Source organism: Athene noctua, chromosome 17, assembly GCF_965140245.1.
Source record: "Athene noctua chromosome 17, bAthNoc1.hap1.1, whole genome shotgun sequence".
NCBI lineage: Eukaryota > Metazoa > Chordata > Aves > Strigiformes > Strigidae > Athene > Athene noctua.
In genome coordinates this window covers 9,659,179-9,681,841 of record NC_134053.1, presented here as the reverse complement: position 1 = coordinate 9,681,841, position 22,663 = coordinate 9,659,179, and the positions used below count along the sequence as shown (strand labels likewise).

The 22,663-nt window shown below is 52.1% G+C and overlaps 1 protein-coding gene across 4 annotated transcripts in view; it reads left to right on the top strand.

Moving 5' to 3' along the window:
• Window positions 1–22,243, top strand: part of SEPTIN5 (septin 5) — a 48,173-nt gene extending 25,930 nt beyond the window's left edge. For 2 of the 4 annotated variants that reach the window (XM_074921197.1, XM_074921196.1), the window contains exons 2-11: window positions 11,067–11,163; window positions 11,691–11,777; window positions 12,342–12,465; window positions 12,637–12,771; window positions 13,426–13,543; window positions 13,874–13,975; window positions 14,899–14,995; window positions 16,225–16,360; window positions 18,209–18,311; window positions 18,649–22,243. In XM_074921197.1, coding sequence (XP_074777298.1) covers window positions 11,154–11,163; window positions 11,691–11,777; window positions 12,342–12,465; window positions 12,637–12,771; window positions 13,426–13,543; window positions 13,874–13,975; window positions 14,899–14,995; window positions 16,225–16,360; window positions 18,209–18,311; window positions 18,649–18,705 — 969 coding nt within the window. In that variant the 5' untranslated portion in view covers window positions 11,067–11,153 and the 3' untranslated portion in view covers window positions 18,706–22,243. Of the gene's footprint in view, window positions 1–5,858; window positions 6,181–11,066; window positions 11,164–11,690; window positions 11,778–12,341; window positions 12,466–12,636; window positions 12,772–13,425; window positions 13,544–13,873; window positions 13,976–14,898; window positions 14,996–16,224; window positions 16,361–18,208; window positions 18,312–18,648 lie in introns of those variants that run through there. The other 2 variants (XM_074921194.1, XM_074921198.1) reach the window with 2 other exon arrangements.
• Window positions 22,244–22,663: the final 420 nt, after the last annotated feature.

The window sequence follows — 22,663 nt, the reverse complement described above, 5'->3', positions numbered from 1 at the left end:
ATGTGTACCTGTTTGTCTCCCAAGTTCCTGTTCCCAGCTTCCCGGGGCTGGCAGGGCTTTGCTCTGCCTCTCTCTGGTTTTCCCAGCTGTGGCTTTGAGCTGAGAGGCAGGGAATCTGTTCAAGCTTGGTTTCTGTTGCAGAGCTGGAGGATGAAGCGGAGGGAAAGATGAGCAGCAAGTAGTGCTGAGAGACTGCTTCAGACCTTCCTGCGCCGCCTGGTTTCTCCTCCTGTCTGAACAGGCTAAATTTGGAACCCCCTGTCCTTTGCTGAGCTTTTGAATGTGTTCGCAATTGGAGGTGCCAGTGCCCGCGACCCTTCGTGAGGCGGAAGCAACGAGGGTTGCAGCTTTGATCTGCAAATTGATTTCTGTCAGGCCCTGGTAAGGGGAAGCCTTCGTGGGAGCTCCCTGTTCGACACCGGGCGCAGCCCCGTCCCCACGCGGGACCCGCTCTTCTGCGGGCCAGCGTCTCCCTCGCGTGGAACATGTCGGTACGGCAGCAGGGAAGATCTGGGTGGAAGTGGCTCCTCCTGTGCTGCTGCGGAAGAATTCCAGCCAGCTCCACATCAGCCCAGTGTGTTACATTTTGCAGATTATCCTAAATGATGAGCAGAGGAGCTGGATGTGACAAGAGATGGGAATTTGCTGCAGAGGGAATCACGAGTGTAAACAAGCAAGAGGCAACTTATGGTCGTTGGTTCTTTTTTAGAGCTTGGATTGGAGGCATCGTGTGAGTCACACAGTGCCTCTTGGGAAGCGTGAGGTACTTCAACTGGAAGCAGGGAGCACAAATGCCTTTAAAATGGAATTTGATAAATTTCTGGAGGGATTATGTGACAAAGTAGCAATGATCCTTGAGCGGAAATTAAAGCTTGACCCGTGAGGTAGGTAAAAGACAGGAGATCCGATTGCTGTGTTGATTGTTCTTATGGGACTTATACATACAGGAGATTAATCCTGTGCTTTGGAATTTATGCATTTCTAGTTTGGTATCTTTCTTTTCCTTGAGCATCAAAGGATGAAGCCTGGTTGAAGTGTCAGGGCTCTGATGCTCCCAGTAACCACTTACATAGAGCCTTGCTTGCAAGTTCAAGGTTAAATTAATCATCAGAATTTAGATCAGCAAGGCATATTCTTTTGGGCCAGGTCAGCTGGAACCTCAGGATGAGTGTGCAGCTCTGCTGGTGATGGAGCAGCAGAGTACAAACCTTGTGATACCCATGAGATTTTTCTGTCTGAAGTCAGCACTGACTTTCCATGTAGTGGGAGAGGAGGCAGCAGGAGGAGAAGGTGAGAACTGAGCCATGGAGGTTCCCAGCTGTGCACCTGCAGGGAAGGCACCTGCCTCCTCAGCCTCCGTTGCCCTGGTCTAAGGTGGAGATGGGTCTAGTGTCTGCTGCTGCTCCTGTTTGACTTGAGCAAATGGCTCCTCTGGAACTGCCCTTCCCATCCTGGTAGAAAACAGCCAGAAAACAAATTTCCCTTCTGTGGGAAATTCTGAAAATAGCTTTGTCTGCTTCAGACGAAAAAACATAAATGCTGTTACAATGTGACTGTGCTGACCCTGCCAAGCCATGGATATGCAGCTTCACCAGCCCTCTGCGCAGGCCAGGCTGGCTGGGTACATCCCTGATGGGACCCTATTGCCTTGCTCTGTGCTGCTGAAAAGTGTCTGTCTGGACCAGGCTGAAGATTTTCCTTCCAGGACATGCTCCTGGCTGCTCACCAAGGTTGGAGACTGAACACTGCAGCCCTTAGGCCATAGCATCTCTGCCAGAAACCAGCTCCCCCACAGGTGGGAGACCTCTCCTCTGAGCTGGCTGGGGTCCTGCCTCCCCACACTGTGCTCTCTCCCCTGGATGCTCTGGTTGATGTGAAGGAAAAGCTCTCCACACCTGGACGTCTGGATCGAGCTCCCATTCATATTATCTTTGCTACCCGTAGCAGCAGAGCAGAGGACCTGAAAAGACTTGGGCTTACAGTGAGATCACGTCACCGTCAGTACTGATAGTGTATTGCTGAGAGGTCAGAAGATGTGTCCGTGCCCCTGTCTGACGGATGTCACAGCTGCATCCCCCTGGGCAGCCCAGGAGGCCTGAGCCTCACAGCTAAGAGCTTGCAAAGGGCTGAGTGTGGAGGCTGCTGAGCTGGAAGCCCCGCTTTGAGGGGAGCTGGGGGCTGCCAGGAGGAAGGTGTGTGGTGCTGTGGTTGTTGTGGCTGGAACCTGGCCAGAATGGTGTTAGTTTAGCTGAGGACAGAATTTCCTCTCCCTGCCCCCATCCCCGTCTCTCATCTGTGCTGGTGTCTCCTCGGTCAACCTCGCATAGTTTCTGCTCCTCTCTTGTCGCATTTGCAGCCGCCTCTGCCCACCATGCTGAGCTCTGTGTGGCTGATCTCTGCCTGTCACTGCTGCTAGGTCCTGAGTGCTGGGTGTTTTTCTTAAATGGGTGTATCCCTTCCAGCTCTGATGACTGTACGATAGCACAGCCCTGTGTCTGCCTTCAATTAGCGCTGTGGGTGAAGCACGGCTCCTAGTTCTTTGTTCCCCGGGCTGGGGAGTGCAGCACGGCGTGGGAGTTTGCCCCCGCCTGCCCTCGCACGGCTGATCCGGCCTGGTGGTGAATTTTGTCATCTGTGAGTTTACGTGTAAAAACATGAGATAATGTGTTTCCTCTCCTCTTTTCAGAGCCCATCTTCAGCATGCCAGGCTAGAAATCCCCTCTAACAAGGGGGAAAGTAAGACTTTGCTCTGTTGCTGTTGGGACACTACCCAGACGTGCTGCGTCCCTCGCCTAGAGCAGCTCTCGGGGCTGTGCTGGCCCCAAGCTGCTTCAACGAGCCAAAGGAGAGGGATGTTGTAGAAGAGTGGGCACGTGATTTGGCTCTGCCAAGGCCCTGTTATTAGTGAGCAAATGGCTGACACATCAGCAATGCGAAGGAGCCAGGCTGTGCCAGGCTCATTGATGATTTTTTTGGCTTTCTTTTTTGTTGTCACAGTCTGACAAAGAAGAGCTGGTCCATGAGGTGGGATGGGCTTGGTGCACCCCAAGCCTGTGTCTCCCTTGCTGAGTGTTCAGCAGGTTGGGACCAGGCAGGGCTCTTCTCTGACAGTCAGAAACATGGATTCTGCTGTCAGCTTCACCCTGAGCTGCTGCTGCTGCTGCTAGCATCTGCCTGAAGGGAAGCTTAGAGCTGCATGTGGCCCACAAGCCAGTGGAAGAAAACATTCAGTTTTGGTCTAGATCTTGAAAGGGCGAAGGAGTGTGTTTCCCTGCTGAGCTCTGCTGCACACTGCCTGTGACATGTCCTGTGTGCTATTTTTCCTCTCTTAAGGACGTTGTACATCAGATTTCTTGTTGGAGGAGCAGGCCAGGGTTTACACTGGGCATTTCCAGGGGCTGTGCGAAAAGAGAGGGGTGCAGTCACAAAGGTCAGGAGCAAAATAAGATTGGCTTGGCTGTCTTTGGGATGTTTACACACAGAACAACCTGAGCCAGCAGCTCTGGGTGTGTCATGCAGTACATCGGAGGGACACAGACGTGTCCTTTCTTGGCCCATCATTTCTGGTTTGGTGACTCTGGGTGGGAGAGGAACAAAAATGAGCATCTCTAGGAGAGTCAGAGGAGGCTGAGTCTGGGACCAGTTGATCCTCCAACATGTCGAAAGCCATGGGCACTCAGCCTTAAGATGCTCTCTAACCAAGATCTACCCTTCTGGGTGTCTTAATCTGCTTTTTGTGTTCCCAGGCATGGCCTTCTGGCTGGAATTCCTCCCTGGCTGCCAGTCTTGAGAGCATGTGTGATGTGTGAGAGCTCAAGGCACTCAGGGCACAGTAGCTCCTTGTTTCTCTCTGCACTGTCAGCATGGCTCCTGGGGCCATCAACAACACTGTGGTTTTGTTGCAACCAAATCATGGTTGACTTCATCTGTGATCCCAGCTCAGAAGAATGCTCTGATTTGGTGCAGTGGGCTCGTGGGGACACAACATGTCTCCATGCGCCTTGGGAAGACGCTTGTGGTTGGTGGCCATGTGGCCTGTGGTTCTCAGACAAGGGTTTACCAAGCCGTGAGAATTCGTGGAGGTTGGAGAGGGTTTGCTTGCAGCTATTGTGGTTTATGGTGTGGAAGGACTGGTGAAACCTCTGTGTTATATAAAGTAGGTTTGGATACATCTTTGGTGTGCCACAAGCCATTGTTCTTGCTGCCCAGTGCAGACACTGTGGTACCTTCATTGCTCCTCAGTCATGCACAAGCTGCAGACCCTGGTGGTCTCCAGTCAGGAAAGCAAGGGTTAGGCATTGTGAATCTAAGAGGGAAAAAAAGAAGTGTCATGAGCATGGCCTGGCCTACCACTGGGCTGGGGGGCCGTTGTAGGCTTATTGGCTCCCTGAGGAATGGAGCAGTGCTGCAAAGCAGAGGCAGAATGGGGATGTGTTCTGAGAGGTGGCAATTCCTGCCACACCTGGATCTCAGTCCAGGCCTTCCGCTTGACTGTTACATGCAGGAACAGTAGGGAACAAAACCCAGTGGGTGTAATTTAAGGATGCTGCTGGCAGAGTGGGTGGTTTGGAAAAGGTCTTCATGCATGCGGTATGACAGCACTATATGGTGGGAATTTTCCTGCTCTGGGAGTGTTTTTCAGTTCTCTTCCATTTATTTTTCTCAGCCTTTAGGACCTTCTGCCTGCAACTTACTTGCCTTCCCTGAGCTTGCAGGATGGCAGCATAGGTAAAACACTGTTCCTCATTTTCCTTCTTCTTTCTATTATTTTCAGCATGTGATGTGCTTCTAAGTCCTTTCCAGTCTCACAGCTGCCCCCAGACTTCAGGTCAGTGGAGACCTGGCAGTAACTTGGTACCTTATAGCAGAACCTGGCTTCAGCCACACTTGGCGTGTGTGATGGAGGCCTTGGGTTGTGGCCCAAGGGTGACAACTACAGGCCCTGCTGGTCAGGTGCTCTGTGGAGCCACTGCTGGAGACCTGCGGTTCTGAGAGAAGCAACAGGAGCTCTGGCCAGGAGCGAGGCAGGAGCATGGCTGCAGTCTGCGTCCTTCCCCGTTTGCAAGCAGAAAGCTTCTCAGGAACCCGTTGGCAAGTGGCAGGTTCCTCCAGCACCACCAGTGTTGCCATCTTGTGTGACTTTATATCACATGCTGTGATATTAACCCTCCAATTTCTGGAATCATGTGATAATATGAAATTATCAGCTTTTATCCATTTCAAATAAATTCCCATTCAGTTTTTATGGCTGCATAGAAGAGTTGGGAATCAGGTCCTGTATGCAGGTTCAGAACCCAAACTTGAGGTCTGAATGACTTTCCTCTGCATGCTAGGCTGTTGCTGGGCTGGGTTTTTATGGTTAACAAATACATTTTATTTTGAAATGTTATAGCAGCCATAGCTTAAATGGTTGTTATAAGGTCCAGAATACATCAGTGCTATTCCAATTGGATTCAGAGATGAGGCTGCAGTAGAGCCCGGACTAGACAGCAGATGCACCATGTGGAGGCACATCCACGTCAACCAGGACTAGGATCTGGGGGCTAAGTTTGGACCCTGCTTTTTGGGAGCTTTCTGGATGTTTTAGTCCTTCACACACGCAGCCAGAAGCAGCACGTTTTTGCTGAGAGCAGGTTTCCTTGGAGCGAGCCTTTGTCTCAGCTATATCAGTCAGGGCATCTAAGAAATCCTCCATCTGACAAAAGGAGTCATGGCTGGGACAGTGTCCGGTACGTGCGGAAACTCTCTGTGGGACACTGGCAGAGCGAGAGACATTGGCTCTGGTCAGCAGCCGCGGTGGCTTTTGTCCTGTCCTTGCTGTCAGGCTCCTCCCGCGGTACAGGCGGAGGCAGGAAACCCCGGGCAGCTGCCATGGGAGCCTCCTCGCTTCTCCTCGCCTCTCTCCTCGCCTCTCCCCTCGCCTTGCTTCGCCGGCCGCCGCGCCGAGGCGAGCCGAGCCAGCGCTGCGTGTGTGTGCATGCGTAGGCGGGGGGGCTGCCGCATGGATTTAGCGAAGGCTGGGAGGGAACACATGGGTTGGGTTTTTTTCTCTTGGCCCGCGGTGGCTTGTCCGTCCTGCCGGCCGCGGTTATGGATTCAATCATTATTCAGGAGCGGTTAGTGGAGCGGCTGCTTTCTCCCCGGACGCAGGCACAGCGAAGCCACCCGGCCAAGCTGAAGGTACGGGGATGTATTTATAGCACTGTGAGCCAGGGAGCAGCAGGGACAGGAGGGGGGAGGATGGTGCCCGAGAAGATGTGTGCAGCACAAGATGAGACCTCTGAGGAGCAGAGGAGCGGAAAGACACTGGTAGGGGAGAGATGGCGGGGACAGAAAGGAGGGGAGCAGCCCCTGCAGGCGCAGGGCCGAGGGCTGCGTTGGACAGCTGGGAGATAGATGCGTGACATATTTTTGCGCGGTTATTTGATGCGGTGATTCCCTGTCTGAATGGCGTGCTTGGCGGGGCTCAGGGCAGGAGTTAGCGCTGCATGTGTGCCCAAACACAGTCTGGTTTGTGTTATCATGGTAATGCTGTGCTTTGCGAGCCGGTTTTCCTTCTGCTGTAGCAAATGTTGGTAGGCGAGTGCTTTTGCTGATATTCCCGTGCTCAGCCCCAGGCCCAGGGCAGCAGATGTACAAGGGAGATGCCCTGGGGACTGTTTGTGTTAAGAATTTATGCAGCTTTCTGGCAATGAAAGAAAGCGAAGGGTCAGCCTCCTCTCTGGGGCTGGGCTGTGCTGGTTCCTGCAGACGCGGATGTGGCGGCCGTGCCTGGCCAGACGGGAACGGCTGGAGGAAGGGCTGCCCGGGAGGGAGCTGATGGCTTGTGCTGCAGGCTGCAACACCAAGAGGGCCCCCCTGAAGAAGTGAAGGCAGGGGCATTAGGATCCCAGAACAAACTCTAACGTTTCTGAGGTTTGCTTCAGACCTGGGTTAAGGGCTATTCTTCAAATTTTCTGTGGTCCCACCATGTTTATTTTAGCCCTTTTGAATATACCCAGCAAGGCGCCGTTTATCCCCAGGCTGAATGGTGAAGTCACATGAGATGTGGATTGATTTAAACAGCACATCCACCAAAGAGGTGAGGAGGGAATCAGGAAGGACAGTGGTACCCTGCCTTGGAGGTACCAGCAGCCCTGCAGACACCTTGGTACTGGGGATGGCTTCTCTTCTGTGCAACAGATTGAGAATGTTTCTGCCCCTGACACCGTGTGTTGCTGTGATGTCTGGTGAACCACCGAGTGTGTGCTGAGGGAGGGAACAGATGTGTCTTGCTTGGCCTGGGGTGCTTTGGTTTGTAACAGGGCCCCAGAGCTTGGCCACATCTCTTGGTGGCCTCTGCTGCGGTGCATTGGGCATGTTCCCGGGCGTGTGGGAGCGGGACACCAGCAGGAACAAAGGCAGCAGGTGGAGGAGGCAGTGGGGAGAGGGGCTCCTCGTGCCAGAATGCTGCTGGCCCGGCTGGCTGGGGCTCTTCCCCAACAGCTGGGGCTGGCGAGGAAGCGCAGTGCAGCAGCCAGTTGTCCTGCCTTGTGTCAGCTTGATGGGAGCTGGCTCACAAGGCTCAGAAGCATGCAGAGGGGGCTGTGATGCCTTCAGGAACTCACTCAGTCCAAGTCTCTCGTCTAGTTAATGGATTTTAGCTTTTCACAACCCAGAAAGCTACCTGCCTCCTTCGGTAGCCCTCCCAGCCCTCTTTGCCCCTTTCAGCACTGTCCCGTGCATAGTTGCTCTGCAGATAGCGTCCGTGTTGGGTCCTAATGAAGATGGTGAGTGGTGTAGAGCTTTGAGCCAGGCAGCCACCGGGCTCAGGAGGCTACTTGGGCTCCTTAAGTGCAGTGTTGATGTTGGCACACTAGCAGAGATGGTGGCACAGGCCTCTCGTGGTGCCTGAACATGGCTGGGGTGTCTCAAAGCCAGGATGAGGAACTGTGGGTCTGGGCTGGCTGTGGTGCAGGGACCATGCTGTTGCTCCTGAGAGAAGGCAGTTAGAAGGAGGGGATCCCTCCCCACACTTTCCTCTGCATCTCTTGCCTTCACTCTTGGCAGACATGCTGGCCACTGGCTCCTGGCAGGGCTCTGCAGTGTGTCTATGGCTGATCAGAGGGAGGCATGGCTGGGGACAGGCCCTTTCCCTTTGTGACTCTGGCTGCCTCCCACTGCAAGGGAAGCTCTTCTCTTGGTATTGCTCTCAGCACTGACCTTCCTTACTGCGAGGGAAATGACCATGAGTCAGCCAGGATTTGCTCATTTCAAATGTCATGATTCCACTGAGCTATGGGGAAGTAACTGAAGATACAGTAAATCCACACTTTCTTGGTTGGGCTGAACAGGAACAAGAGATCAGGTTCAGCCTGTTACACTTGGCTGAAGTAAGTGGAGTTGCACCAGAGCTCATCTCCCCTGTGTCTCCATTGTCAGCCTGTAGTCATCTATGTTAAAAACCAAAGAAAATAGGAGAAACACCCCAAGCCTCAGCTACGGTTTTTACTAGCACGTTACTTGCACTATTTCACATGTCAAGTCATTAGAGAGAGCAGGTGATCATTGTCTTTCCAAAGTCTGGTAAAGACTGGGGTAGGTCTCTTCCTGCTCCCACCCAAAGCTTGGCTGTACAAGGAGTGCAAGGGGAAGGATGTTGTGTATTTGTGCTGCTCGCTGAGCAATACTGGTCCTTGCACGGGCTGTTACACCTGCACTTTGGTTGTGTTCATGGGTGTGTTTCACTGGGAAGCAAAGCAGCTGGGAGGCAGCCCTGGCACTGAGGGACACAGGCTGGAAACAGCCTTTCTTTTCCTGTTTTTTTGATCTTGCCATTATCACATTTTGAACACTGCTTTGTACACCTTGTGTTTCCCCTTTCCTGAGGCTTTTGGGTGACAGTTCGCAGTGTTCCCAGGCAGACATTGCTTTGCCACGTGCAGCTCATCAGAGCCATCACTTTTCACCCTGGTGTCTCACCGCTGCATGGCTGCTTTGGAATCCCACTGCCTTTTAGCTCAGCCATTAGAGCTGCCAGTGGAGCGCTTTGGGCACTCTCTAATTCTCCCCACTTCTCTAACTTCATTTCTCCATCCTTCCTCGCCTTTGTGGACTGTGGGGTGGTAAAACAGCATTGCTTCAGCCATGTTAGCAAGGGGGTGAGATGAGGGAGATCAGAGCCCACAGTCACTCTGTCTTTTAAGACCTAAGTGACCAAGTCTGAGACCCAAACCAAACCTAAATTTTTAGAAGGCAGTGACCATGCTAAAGAACACATGTCTGTCCCATCTGAGTGGGCAGCTCCAGAGCAGCCATAAACAGGGAGGAGGGGACTCTGTGTCCTCCCTACTGTATGTCCACACCGGGGGATGCCCGAGGGCTGATGATGCCCGAGGATGCTCACACGTGTGGGCATGCAGTCAGAGGCTGTAGAGGGCTGCTTGGGAGCTGCATTGCCCACTTGCAGTATGGAAATAGGTGTACTTGCACTGGATTGTAATTTGTGTTTCTTTGAGTGTGTGCCCCAGGAATGGGGATAGTTAAATTTAGGAACAGAGGTTGTCCCTGCTGTGCCTGGAGAACCAGTGCCAGAGAGCTGCGGGGTGAGGACAGCCGTATGCCTGAAAGCATCCATGGCTGGGTGGGAGCTGGGGCTTGTTTTGAGGATCTCCTGGCTCCATGGATTTTCCTGTGGTGTGAATCCCAGGGCTATGTTTATTTTAAGTGATGTTGAAAAGTGGAATCTGTGATGTCTCTAGCTCAGGCATTTGTGAATGGCTGTTTCCCCTTGGGTCTAGCTTGGAAAGTATGTGAGAAGGGAGGTATTTGCCAGGGTCCGTGCACACCCTCCCTCTGCAGTGGGGTCTGGGGAGGGGAATGCACTGCTGTGGGTATGTGGGCTGTGGAAGACCAGTGGTGCTCAGGTGGAGGCTGGATGGATGGAGTGGCCAGGCTGTGGGGTCCACAGTTACCCACAGCTGCCTGAGCTGTGAGCACCAGACCGTGTGCTCAGCCCAGCCTAGGGGCAGTACTTGGAGCAGGTCTCTGAATCCTGTAGATGAGCCGTGTTCACCTTTTGGAACGTACCCTGCACGAGCAGGGTGTGTGCCCCTGGGGTGCAGCGCAGGCTGCGTGTTTGCTCCTGGCTGCGGGATGCACGCTTTGTGCTTGTGAAACACACCACTGGTCATGTCACTCCTTGTGTGCACTTAGTGTGCTTGTACAGAGCGTGTGCCACGCTTGTGGGGTGACTGCAGCTTTTATCCTGTATGAGAGCGCTCAGTGATGGGGGGCTGCGTCTGGGAGGTGCTTAGGCAGTAGGTAACACTCTGGTAATACCATATGTAACACCCTCACCAAAAGCATCTCACCTGTGTTATCAATATTATGCATCTTCCCACATTCCTTGAACTTTTGTCTCTTCAGAAATAACACTAGAGATTGCTCAGGATTTCCTTACTCAGCCAGGGGTGGCTATGTCACAGCAAGAAATAATTCCCTCTCAGGTCAAGCAGAAGCCAAAGCCACCGACTGCACCTTCCTCTAGACATGGCTCAGGACACCACAAGCCCTGGGGTGCTAGTTACAGAGAGCTCTCCTTCGTGTACCACATGCGCCTCTGGAGGGAGAGATGTAGAAATTACTCTGAAAGACCTGGGGAAAGGTGACATTTGGTGACCGTGCTGTGAAGGGAGCCTGTGACTGTGCAGGAAAATTAAAGTTAGGAAGGTTGTGTGTCATAGCAGCCCCAGATGTGCTCTGTGGTGGGAATGGTGGGATGTGCCTTTTCCCTTGTGCTGTCCGTGCTGGGAGGCTGCTGTCAACTGCAGTGTTGGCTGGTGAGAGCAGCTGAGCTGTGGCTGGGAGGAGGTGGCCTCCGTGCCCACCTGCGGGAAGGGCAGGAGTCCCTGAGCCTAGAGGAGGTGCGTGCTCTGCCTCACACCACTGCCAAGGCAGGGACTGACCTTTCTTCCGACCCTTGGCTCTGCGTCAGGGGCTTTTTGAATCCACCTCTGTTGCTATGTGAGTCTCGAGCAGGAGGGGTGACACACCCTGACCTGCTCCCATCCACCTCTGCCCTGCAGGACCATGAGAAGCAGTATGTGGGCTTTGCCACTCTGCCGAACCAGGTCCACCGGAAATCCGTGAAGAAAGGTTTCGACTTCACCCTGATGGTCGCAGGTGAGACTGCCCATGGATGGAGGTGGCTGGGCCACATGGTGGGTGTGTGAAGGGGACCAGCTCTCCTCACTTCCCTTACGTACTCCCTCAGTGCCCGGATCCTCCCCTCGCTCTGTTCTGGTCCTTGTCTCAGATCTTGCTTTGCTCCCCAGCCTGTGTTGCAGTCAGACAGTTCCCTGAGGAGGACTGGGCCCCTCCTGACTACTCATAACCCACTGGAACAAGCTTCTCCAACAGTGGCTAGTCTGGGTGGTGAAGGCAGGGCCAGCCAGGGACTAAGGGAAAGGAAGGAGAGGGAGGATGGAGAAGCTGGGAAGATCACATTTGTGCAAGGATTGAGACATCTTGCAGCAGAAGTCCTCCCACTGCTGGAAAAAATGTAATGCCAATAAACAGCTTCTGACAGCTCGTCTCTCTCACTTCCTCTGGCTCAGGATTCAAAGCCTTGTTCAGAGTTTCATTTGTAAGTCAATTAGTGGGTCATGTTACTTGCTTTTCCCTCCTCCCCTTTGCGCTCTGTCAATTAGGAGAGTCGGGTCTGGGCAAATCCACGCTGGTGAATAGCCTGTTCCTGACAGACCTCTACAAAGACAGAAAGCTCCTCAATGCAGAGGGTAAGTTGGGGACAACGCGGGGTGAACAGTTCTTGTGCCCACAGATCTAGACTGTCCTAAGGATCTGTGCTTTGGTTCCTTGCTTCAGCAGCAGCTACAGGCTTGGCTGGATCCTAGCCCTGTTGTTTGTTGCTCTGCTTTCCTTTGCTGGCTACAGAAGCACTAGTATTTGAGCAAAAAGGGTTTGGCTGTAGGGCTCCTCTGTCCTACAAAGGGAGGATGAGGCTGCAGAGCAGCACTAGCCCTTTGAAATGTTGAAATTTGTCATTTGTTCTTGGGTGCTGGATGTGGTAGGGATTCCCCTTCCCAAGTGACTGGACAAAATGTTCTGAACAGCTGGGCTATGAGCACTTCAGAGGTTTGTGTGTCTTCTCAGAGTCTACCTGCCTGCTGCTGGCCTCTCACAGTACCACTCCCCTGAGGCTCCTTAGGGGATGATCAGGATTTTTGAAACCCATATTACTCCCTGTGCTCAATGATAAGGAGAGAGCCAGCTTGTCATGGGTGTGAGAGGGGATCCCCAGTGTTACTGCTTAGCTTTAACTCACGTATTCCTGTTCAAAGAGAGAATTAACCAGACAGTGGAGATCGTCAAGCACACGGTGGACATTGAGGAGAAGGGTGTCAAGCTGAAGCTGACCATAGTGGACACACCAGGCTTTGGAGATGCTGTTAACAACACTGAGTGGTGAGCAGGCCACTGCTGCCGTCCTCCTAGTCCTTGGCCATGCCTGTTTTCTGTGGTGCTTCACAGGAAGGGGGTCTGGCAGCAGGAAGGGGATGATGCTGCCTCATAGTCCCTAGGAGACACTGTTCTGTTACACACATAATTTTGTTCTGATTGAATTGCCCTTCCCAGCTGGAAGCCCATCACCGACTACATCGACCAGCAGTTTGAACAGTATTTCCGTGATGAGAGCGGCCTGAACCGGAAGAACATCCAGGACAACCGAGTGCACTGCTGCCTCTACTTCATCTCACCCTTCGGGCACGGGTGAGAGCCCCCACCAGGGCTGGGGTGTGACTCAGTCTCGAGGGAAGACCCTTGTGCCCCAGGATTGCCTTGTAGCAGCTTATACATTGGTAGGGCTCTTGGCACAGAGAAGAGCTGTCTGGATGCTCTCCCTCAGCTAAACATCACACCACCTTCCTCCCCCTCGCTGGCATGACAGACTGCCTGTGCTCAGGCAGAGTAGATCTCCCTCAGGCCATACAGCCTCTTTTGGAAATCAGAAGAAATAATGCCACACATTGTATCTCCCTATCTAGCTAAGCCTGACCGGTGGGTAGGAAAGGGAGTTTTAAGCTGCCTTCAGTCCCTGCCCCTTGCTGGCTCGTTTGCCAGCCTAGCCTGGAGCAGCCAGAGGAGCTGTGTTGGCTGCCTGCTAACAGAGGGCAGCTGGAGGGAGGCCCCGAGCTGTGGCCTGGGCAGTATTTGGCCCGCAAGGAAGCAAATACCCAGCTTGTGTCTGTGAGACATTAAGCAGATAAAATCTGAGACAGCTTTCCTGAAAATACAGCCCTAGCTGAGGGATGTCCCAGTGCTGCCACAGGTTCTTATGATGGTGCTGTCATTTTCCCTTCGTGCTGGAGGGGGAGCTGCCCAGTGTGTCCTTGCTAACCATGTCCCTCCTCATCCCTGCTACAGGCTGAGGCCTGTGGATGTTGAGTTCATGAAGGCTCTGCATGAGAAGGTGAACATTGTGCCTCTGATTGCCAAAGCCGACTGCCTGATCCCCTCTGAGATCCGGAAACTAAAAGAGAGGGTGAGATGCTCTTTCTTTACATGATGTGATGGCAGGAATGGGTGAGAAGGGAGGAGAGATTGATATATGTATGTGGTGATATATATATATATGGATGTGATGATATATATATACACACACACCCAGAGTACCTGCAAGTCTAATTGCAGCAGTGCTCTGCTGTGAGAAGGGAAGTGGTGTTTGCAGAGAGGCCAGCTCTAGAAGAAACATCAAATCCTTTCACCATCTGTAGGCTATAGCAAACCCATGGTAGCACAAACAGGGAATAAAGCCAGCATTTCTGTATTGTTCAGTGTTGCATCCTTTTGGTTTTGTCTTGCATGGACACAGATCCGTGAAGAGATTGACAAATTTGGCATTAAAGTGTACCAGTTCCCTGAGTGTGACTCTGATGAAGATGAGGAATTCAAGCAGCAAGACAGAGAGCTGAAGGTAAGGAACCTGCTCGGCAGGGAACTGGGAAGTCAGGCTCATGGATGTGTCGGTTATTCCAGAAGGAGCCAGAGCTGCTCTATGTGTGCCAAAAACCTGTGCTACTGGTACCCAGGGGACAGCCTTCACTGGCTCGTGTGGTAGATGGCCTGGAGAAGGTGCTAATGTCCTTGCTGGTGCCATGAAGTCAGGTGTGGTGTGAAGATGTGGCACTTCTGCTCTCCCACCAGGCAGTGTCAGTCTTTCCTTGGTCTATGCCAGCCTGTATGTTTAAGATGTAGGCTGGGTTGTACAGCATTTGTAAGCACCTATTTCTGAGTGATGCCATCAGCAAGGAGGAGTGATTTATGAGTGATAAGGCACCACTGTGACACATTTAGTTGCATGGAGGGAGGCAACATGATCATACAGGCCTGCCTGGAGGCCCCAGCAGCCCAGGCCTGACGCTCTCCCAAGCTGAGCCAGCCCTGTGTGTGCATGCAGTAATGGCCTTGTTTCTCCTGTCAGAGAGTTGCAATGGGCTTTGACTCCCTTCTGAGCAGAAAGGAGTACAGCCTGTACATCCCTGCCTGGACAAGCTCTTGGCCAACATTTTCCCACTTGCTTAGTGTCCCAGCCTCTCTGCCCTGGCTTCCTTGTAGAGCTTCCCCTCAAAGAAGGGGCGCAGGCACCTGCAGAGACACAGCTTCCCTCAGGACAGCTGAGAAGGTCAGGCTGGGAATTAAGCTGCCTGCAGATCCCCGTGCCTTAGGCTTTTCTCTGCACCTGGGTTGGGGTGTGGCTGTGGCACATGTGGGTGTCCCTGTGCCTTTCCTACCAGCACCTTCCTCCTCCTGTTCCACTCCACCTGAGCTTGGCCCTTGGAGGAGGGATCTGTGGGCAGCCCCGTGCTGAGCTGGGCTCAGCAATGCCTCTCATTCCAGGAGAGCGCTCCCTTTGCCGTCATCGGCAGTAACACTGTGGTGGAGGCGAAAGGCCAGCGAGTCCGTGGACGGCTCTACCCCTGGGGCATTGTGGAAGGTAAGCGTGGTGCCTGGGAGCACTGAGCGAGGGGCAGGCAGGGACGGCAGAGGGACAGGCAGGCACTTGCAAGAGGGACAGCAGGGAGAGCTCACCTCTGCACGGCCGTGACTGACTGTGCCACCTTTGGCACGTGGCAGGGGACAAGGAAAGGTAGAGATGGAGGCACTGGGACCGGCTATGGCTTCTTATCAAGGGGGAGACTGGGCATTGCCAGTTTAGTTTCTGGGGAGAAGCCATTGCCCTCAGCCAAACCGAATCATTAAACCCTCCTGCACTCCCTCATCTGCTGCTGCTCCTGTATGTGCTGGAGTTGGGCTGGAGGCTGTACTGATACATAATGGGTTTGTCTCTAACTTTCTTCCTTTCTAAACGGAGAAATTTCATAAAGCCCATAGGCAGAATAACTCTGGAATGACTTTTGCTGCTGTGGCTCGCTCCCTTGTGCTGGTGCATTGCTTTAAGGTCCTGCAGCTTTAGATCCCAAAAGCTTGCGTGTGCACTTGTGGGCTGGTGCTGGCTGCTTGGGCTGCCCAGCTGCTGGCTCTGATCTCTCGCTGGCTCCGGAGGGGGCTGTGCCTGTCAGGGTGACATTTGGCAGTGGGATCAACGTCGTGAAACCCTGGGCCTGACACAGCCAGCTTCCCTCAGTCCTGCAGAGAGCAAATGGAGATCACCACAGCAGGCACACAGCTACTGAGCACAGTGCTTCCCTGCAGGGTCCTGCAGCATTGCCTGGAGCCTGGCTTCCTGTGGTAACAGCAGCTCTTTCACCCCTCCAGACCATTGCCTGCTTGTGGTTTTGACCCCCAGGGGCTGATTATGCCTACCATGACATTTTTTGATCAGTCCTAAATTCTGAGAAGACAAGTAGTTTGCCTCCAGCACTGACTGTGCTCACTGTGGTTATAACAATGACATCCCATGTACCTGGGAACGGCATCCTCTTTCAGGGCTCTGATTTATTCACTCAATTAATCCTTTTACCCAGAAAAAGTCCTGGGAACACAGTGACATAGCAGCCTGGCCTCAGCATTGAGAAGTACAGAGCATCATCAAGGACTGTGACAGGGCCAGGGGGAGAGCCCCAGGCAGTGGCTGGGGAGGATGAGGAAGGAGCGCTGGGGAAGGTTTTAATCGAGCCTGGGTGTCAGGAGGTGAGGAGGGGCTCCCTGGAGAGGGCTGGTGATGTGTGACATCCGAGCACCCTCCTGTTGTTGCTTCCACAGTGGAAAACCAGGCACACTGCGACTTTGTGAAGCTGCGGAACATGCTGATCCGGACACACATGCACGACCTGAAGGATGTCACTTGCGATGTCCACTATGAGAACTACAGAGCTCAGTGCATCCAGCAGATGACCAGGTGGGTCCCCATCGCTTCTGTTGGAGGTGACAGGGATGTCTCACTCTCTACAGAGCTGGGGTTGCTCTCAGAACAGCTCATCAGTCAGGAGGCTGTGGGTCTGCTGAGGACATGCTGGGCTGCAGCCTGGGGAATGGCACTGAGAAGTAAAATAGCAAATCCAGGCATGTCTCCCACAGCCTGAATTCATGGTGGGGATGCTTCTGAGAATCCGTGTTCCTGTCTGAGGATTCCCCATGCAGATCTTGGGAAACAGGCCTGGGAATTCTTTTGAAGAGCTGTTCCTAGGACTGGGTGAAATACATGCAGCCTCATGAAACAGGGGATAAACCATCTCTCTGGTGGGTGATAGCTGTGTGCATTGCCAAAGGGGAAGGCAGTCTGCAGTTCTGTCCAAATGACAGCATGACCCTTGGGATGCTGCTGTTTCTTAGACAACAGAGCCCAGGCAATTAGCAAGACTCAACGTATCCCCAAAGATGTCTCTGCATTGTCTTCCTATTGCATTTGATTTTCTATTATTTTAGTCACAATGATCAGAAAATAGAAGAGACAACACTCATGGCCTTCTCATTTGAAACCTTTTTTCCTTCTCCCTTCCACGACTGAAACACTGGTGACAAATTTTAGGCTTAAGTAGGTCTTGACTCATCTCTTGTAAACCGTCCCCTTCACTTCCTGCCTGAACTGGCAGGGTAGGTCTGTGCTGCCACGTTGCAGAGCAGAAATGGCTGTACTTCACCAAGGAACAGTCGTGCATGTGTGCAAACATGCAGGTTGGTACTTTCTGTTCACACACAGTGTATCTCCGTATTTTTGCATAGCAGACGAGCCAGTCTTTTTCAACAGTGAGAATATGGCGTCCCAAAATAACTATGTTAAATGCTAGAGATCTGTGAGAAGTGTCACAGTTGCTATTTAGGTCGGCTATGTATCTATTAAAAGAAAAGCATGATGAAAAAGCAGTTGCTCAGCTTAGGGAAAGCTTAAGTTTGGTACCGTTTCTCACGCCATGGCTAGTTCCTTGCCAGTGAACAAGTCTAGTAAAACTAGAGCGTGGCCATTTCTAGCAGCGGGTTAAGGGTCCTTCTCTAGAGAGATGTTTTGGGAGGAGATCCCAAGCTCCAAGGATGGAATTGTCTCAATAATAAGCCAACGGTGACTCCAAGTGGTGAATGCCTGCAAGTGGCATCTTGATTTTCCAGTTTCAGCCTGGGTGTCTTCGGCTACTACCACCTCCTCTTCCCTGCTGAGAGCTCCTCTGAGTTTTGGAAGAAAACTACCTTCTTCCTCTGTCCCCTGCCTGCACTCATGTGCAGCCCTAGTGCTCATTGCAGTGCTGCTGTGCTGTGCCTGTTGTGTCTCATGTCTCCCACCTCCTGAATATGACAGGCTTTGTTATCAGACTTGCAGTTATTAAACTGCTCCCCTGGTTTTATCTTCCTGGAAAAAAAAGGACCATGGTGAGCAGTGGTGACTTAGGGATGCTGATTGTTTGTGTTGGTGCCATGTATATGTGTAGGTACATGCACAGATGAGACAAAGGAAACCAGATAAATTGTCTGTAAATGTCTCTGCTAAGCTTGCCAATGCAGTTACAAAAGGTGGTCAGAAACATCAGCCCTTTCTGTGTTTGCTCTCAGTGTAAGCCTGACTTGGACTTTCTCTGTTAGCTACCCACAAGCTTCTATTTTGAAAACTTTTATTGACTTTGGTCTCATTCTGGGTCATGGTGCTGCGTTGCTGGCAGGTCTGCCATCATGAGTGACAGCCATCATGTGGTGACACCAAAGCCAGCCAGCCTGAACCACGACTGACTGCGCTTCTCCCCTCTCTCCATCTCTCTAGCAAGCTGACTCAGGATAACAGGATAGAAAGCCCGATTCCTATCCTGCCTCTCCCAACACCAGACACCGAGACAGAGAAGCTGATCAAAATGAAGGATGAGGAGGTGAGACCCATTTCTGCCTAGGCCTCCTTGGGGTTGGAGCTGCAATCTGAGGAGTTTCTTCAGGATTGCCCTATAGAGGCTGTCCTGGGGCTTCCTACTCCTGCCCCCCACCATCATGGGCTCCTGATGCGGAGGACAGGGTGTGAAAGCTGCGGCTTCCTCTCTCAGGGAAACGTGGCTCCATTCCATCCCAGATACAGATGCCTCTGTGCTCAGGCAGTAGTTAATGCTCTCTGAGGGATCCATTTGTCAGCTCTCAGGGACTGACCCCAGTGCAGATCACAGCTCCTGGCCACAACAGATCCCTTTTTGACTATTTCTTCTCTGTCTCATGCAGTTACGGCGGATGCAAGAGATGCTGCAGAAGATGCAGCAGCAGATGCAGGATCAGTGAGAGACAGGTATTCAGAGGGCAGAGGGAATCCTCCAGTGACCATCTGAGGCCTGGCAAGAGCTGTGGACATTTAGAAAAGGTTTCCTGTTGTATAGAGACTTGTGGGCAAGAGCTGCACCCGCACCCTCTAATTTATTAGCAGCAGTGCTGGCTTTGTGGTCAGCTGGATTGTGGAGGAGGCTGTTCACTTAACAGTTTACTGATGTGTATTTCTTTTTTAATAATTATTCTTTCTTTTCTTTTTTCTTTTTTTAAAAAGAAAATAGCCTGGGAAGACCCTAAGGCATCCTAAAAAAAGAAAAAAAGAAAAGAAAAAGATCTCCCTTTCCCATGTACTAATCTCTTGTTTGGGAATGCTCTGATATTTAAAGTCCTGGTTTCTCTGGTGTACGAACTTGAAGACTATCTGTGTCAATGCACGTAAATGTTTACTCCCAACCGAGATGCTGTGCCCCCCTCCCCATTCCCCTTGTCTGGGGCCAGCACAAGCATTGTAGAGGCAGCCGTACCCTCCTGTGAGTTTGACCTGCGCTGATCAGGCTCTTCAGCCTGGGGCCAGCTCTGGCCCAGAGAGCTGGGGCTGGGAGTTTCTCTGTGTACTGACCTGCTCAGGGGTCCTGATGGTTGCCTAGTTTCCTGCCTGGGTTTTTCTGGGTTTTTTGTTTAGTTGGTTCATTTTGTTTTTCCTATCAAGAAACTCCAGGATCTTTGCACTGAGCAGCAAGGGATTGAGTCTCTTGAGGTCACTTAGAAGAAAATGTCTTCTACTGCTCTCAGTTATGTCTTTCTGGCAAGGAGGATGAGTTGTTGACTGTTGCCTGCAAGGAGGAGATGGAGTGAGTCCCTTCTCAGCCATGGCTTCCTCCCACAGCAGGCTGGTGGTACTGGTAGAGGAACCCCAGGGCCCTGCAGTAGCTGGGTGAGGGTATCTCAGGGTTTAGCTCTGGTCATCCAGCTGCAGTGTGTCTCCAGCATCTGCTCTGAAAAGATCAGTGGCAGCCAGAGTGCTTGGGCAGGACTGCTTTGGAGGGGATAGAAACCCTAGGGCTGAAATCCAACCCAAATGCAGAGCTGTGCCCTAACCCCATGCTTTGCAGTCCCACAAGCACATCTCTGGCTCTGAGCTTCTCCTTTGGAAAGGGGCAGTTTTTGTAGGCTTGTACCAGAGATCTGCAAGCCACCTGTCCAGGCAGGGCTTGGGTCAGCATGGCAGGTGCAGGAGTGTCACTGCATGGGGCTGAGTCCAGCCCAGCAGACTTGTCACTTGCTCCCCTGCCCTTCCCCTGAGAAGGCTCTTCTCCACCTCCCCGCTCTGAGGCTCTTCCTGCTGCGAAGGCTAGTGGATCTGCTGGGCAGAGATAAGAGCGCTCTTTGGGCAGCAACCTGTGTCTGTTCTTGCTTCCTGCAGTATTTTTAACTTTAGTACAGCCAGAGAAGAGCCCCAGAGCGTGATGTGCCTGACAGGGCAGGCTTCACCAGCAACACTGCTGTGCTCGCAGGGATTCAGGGCTGCTGGAGGGAGGACACTGGGCTTTTCCCTCTGCCTCCAGGGAGTGCTGCCATGGGCTGGGCCCTTCTGCTTCTCTGGCTCCCAGCCCAATTCCTCTGTCTCCTTTCCCCTTTTGTATCTGCTCCTCCATCTCTGGCTCTCCCCAGTAGATCTCCCTGGGTAAGAAGCATGGTGTTGGCCAGGAATAGCCAGGCCCTAAATTCTGTTATTAGGTGCTGTGTTTGTCTGATTCCCCCGTGGGGCTTTAGAGTCCTTACCAGGGCTTGTCCAGGTGGTGAGTAGGTTGGCCGGTTCCAGTTATTCACGTTACAGAGCCTCTGCTTATCCAGAACATGGGCTGTAGGGGCAGGCCAGAAACCCTGGCACAGTGTGGAAAGGTGAAGTGAGGGTGCAAGCCCCTTAGCAGAAATGTGCAAGCTGGGCAAGAGCAGTGTATAACCATGTTCGTTTTTTTCTTTCATTCTCCCCTATATTGGGCTCATAAGTGAAGTGGCAGTGCCAGCCTAGAAGAGAGGAAGGGTTCAGCTTGTCTTCAAGGTGCTTAAGGAGGAAATAAACCTTTCTTTGTGCAGTGTGCTTACTTGAGCAGTGGAGTAGCCTGAAACAGGAGCTTCTTCCAGGTTTTCTGGAGCTGGTTTGCTGCTGTCCAAAGCAGGACTGCTGAGTTCTCAGCTTTATCCATGCTAGCATAATGGGGAACACTTTGCAGTACCTGTCCCCTCTTTTCTTACACTGGTCTTGTCTGTGAGGAGGATGTTTTGTTGCAGATGAGCCCTGTCTAGCTGGAGATGTTCCTCTTTTGAACAGATTAATTCCTAGAAGATAAAGGAGACCTTTACCCTTTAGCATGGATCTAGAGGAGCTGACAGCTTCTATCCTGGGCTGCATGTGGACGTGCTGTGTGCTGGTGAGAGCACAGGGTACAGGTCACAGGCAGGCAGCATTGCTGAGGGTGATTTGGCCTCTGTCCCTCTGGGTGAGGAAGATTCCATCAGCTCAGTGTACACGGCACCTACATCAAGTCAATAGTCACAAGTCTGACAACTACAGAGAGCTGAAGCCTTTGGCTACCAGCTGGCAAAGATGGCTCAAATTGCACTTATTAAAAAATGCACAAGCGTGAGGCACCAGAGAGATGGATTCTACAGAGGGGCTGCGGTGCTGCTGCAATCACGTCTCCGTGTAGGAAGTTCCCTCTTCAGAGCAGCAGAGTTTGGGGGCTGCCTGGAACGGGATTAGAGACTGACTTTGGGGGGTACCAGGGATTTAGACTCTGGCCTGGAAGGTGGCATCTGTTTATTAAAGGAGGAGCGTTTTGTACTGCTGCATTGAGCTGCACAGTAGGTGGAGAAGAGACGCCTGAACAAATGTAGCTTGACCATTTGACTCTGGCAGTGAGAAGTGTGGATAGAAAAGTAATTTAACACCTCCCCTCACAAAACCCTCCACAGCCTCATACTCGACCCCTGCACCCCCAGGCACATTCCCACGCCTCTGCCAAGCTTTTCCCTGCTGAGTGAGTCAATGCAGGGGTGTTGTTCTACTCCGCAGAGCTCTCCCAGGCTGCAGCTGGGGCTGTTGGTACATCTTGGACCTTGTGCCTGACTGGGGATGGAGCCGTGGCATGAACTCCTTATGTGCCACTGCTGTGCTGGTCCTGCCTGTGCAGTCCTCGCTGCCACCCCGCATGCCTCCCCCCAGAGAAGGACGGGTCCCACTCCTCGTGCTCTGCAGTGGCGTTCCCTGCTCCTCCTCACAAACTCTGCTGTGCTTTAACACTGGCTTGCTCCTGCCATGCAACTTGCTCATCCCCTGCTCCATTCCTGGCTCTTTGTTTCCTGTCTGTCTGTTGGGTTATTATAATTTTTTTTTTTGTAAATTTCTGTTGGAACATTTTGTCATTGTGAACAAAGAAAAATGAAACCTTTTAAAACATATCCATTTTATTAAATGATTATTGTTATTATTATTATTATTAATGTTTACTACCTGAATTGATCAGTGAAATAAATACATTCAAAAAAGCAACCTCTTTCTGTTTAATTTTCGGTTCCCTTGAACAGCATTGGTGATACATTATGGGCAGGAGAGATCAAAACTGACACTGTTTCTTCTTTTATCTATTTCTGTCAGAGCAGTCTCCAGGCAGGGCTTCCAGCATGGGATTTCTGGCCTGTTCGTGTCAGAAGCTAGACATGGTGATCTTGAGGTTCTTCCATCTTTTAGCTTCCCTTAGAAGAGAGTTGTGTAAATCAGCAATGGGCAGCTGGGCAGGATCCAGTCCCAGGAAATCCATTTTGTAAGTGGTCAGAGGAGCATTGCTGAGTCTGTGCTGCATGCAGAGCCAGAATGGGCCTGGCTGTAGATCAGCTCCATGCCACACCTGGCCTGAAACCTGCCTGTGAATGAACGTAGCACCAAACACATGAGACGAGGTAAGTTAGCCGA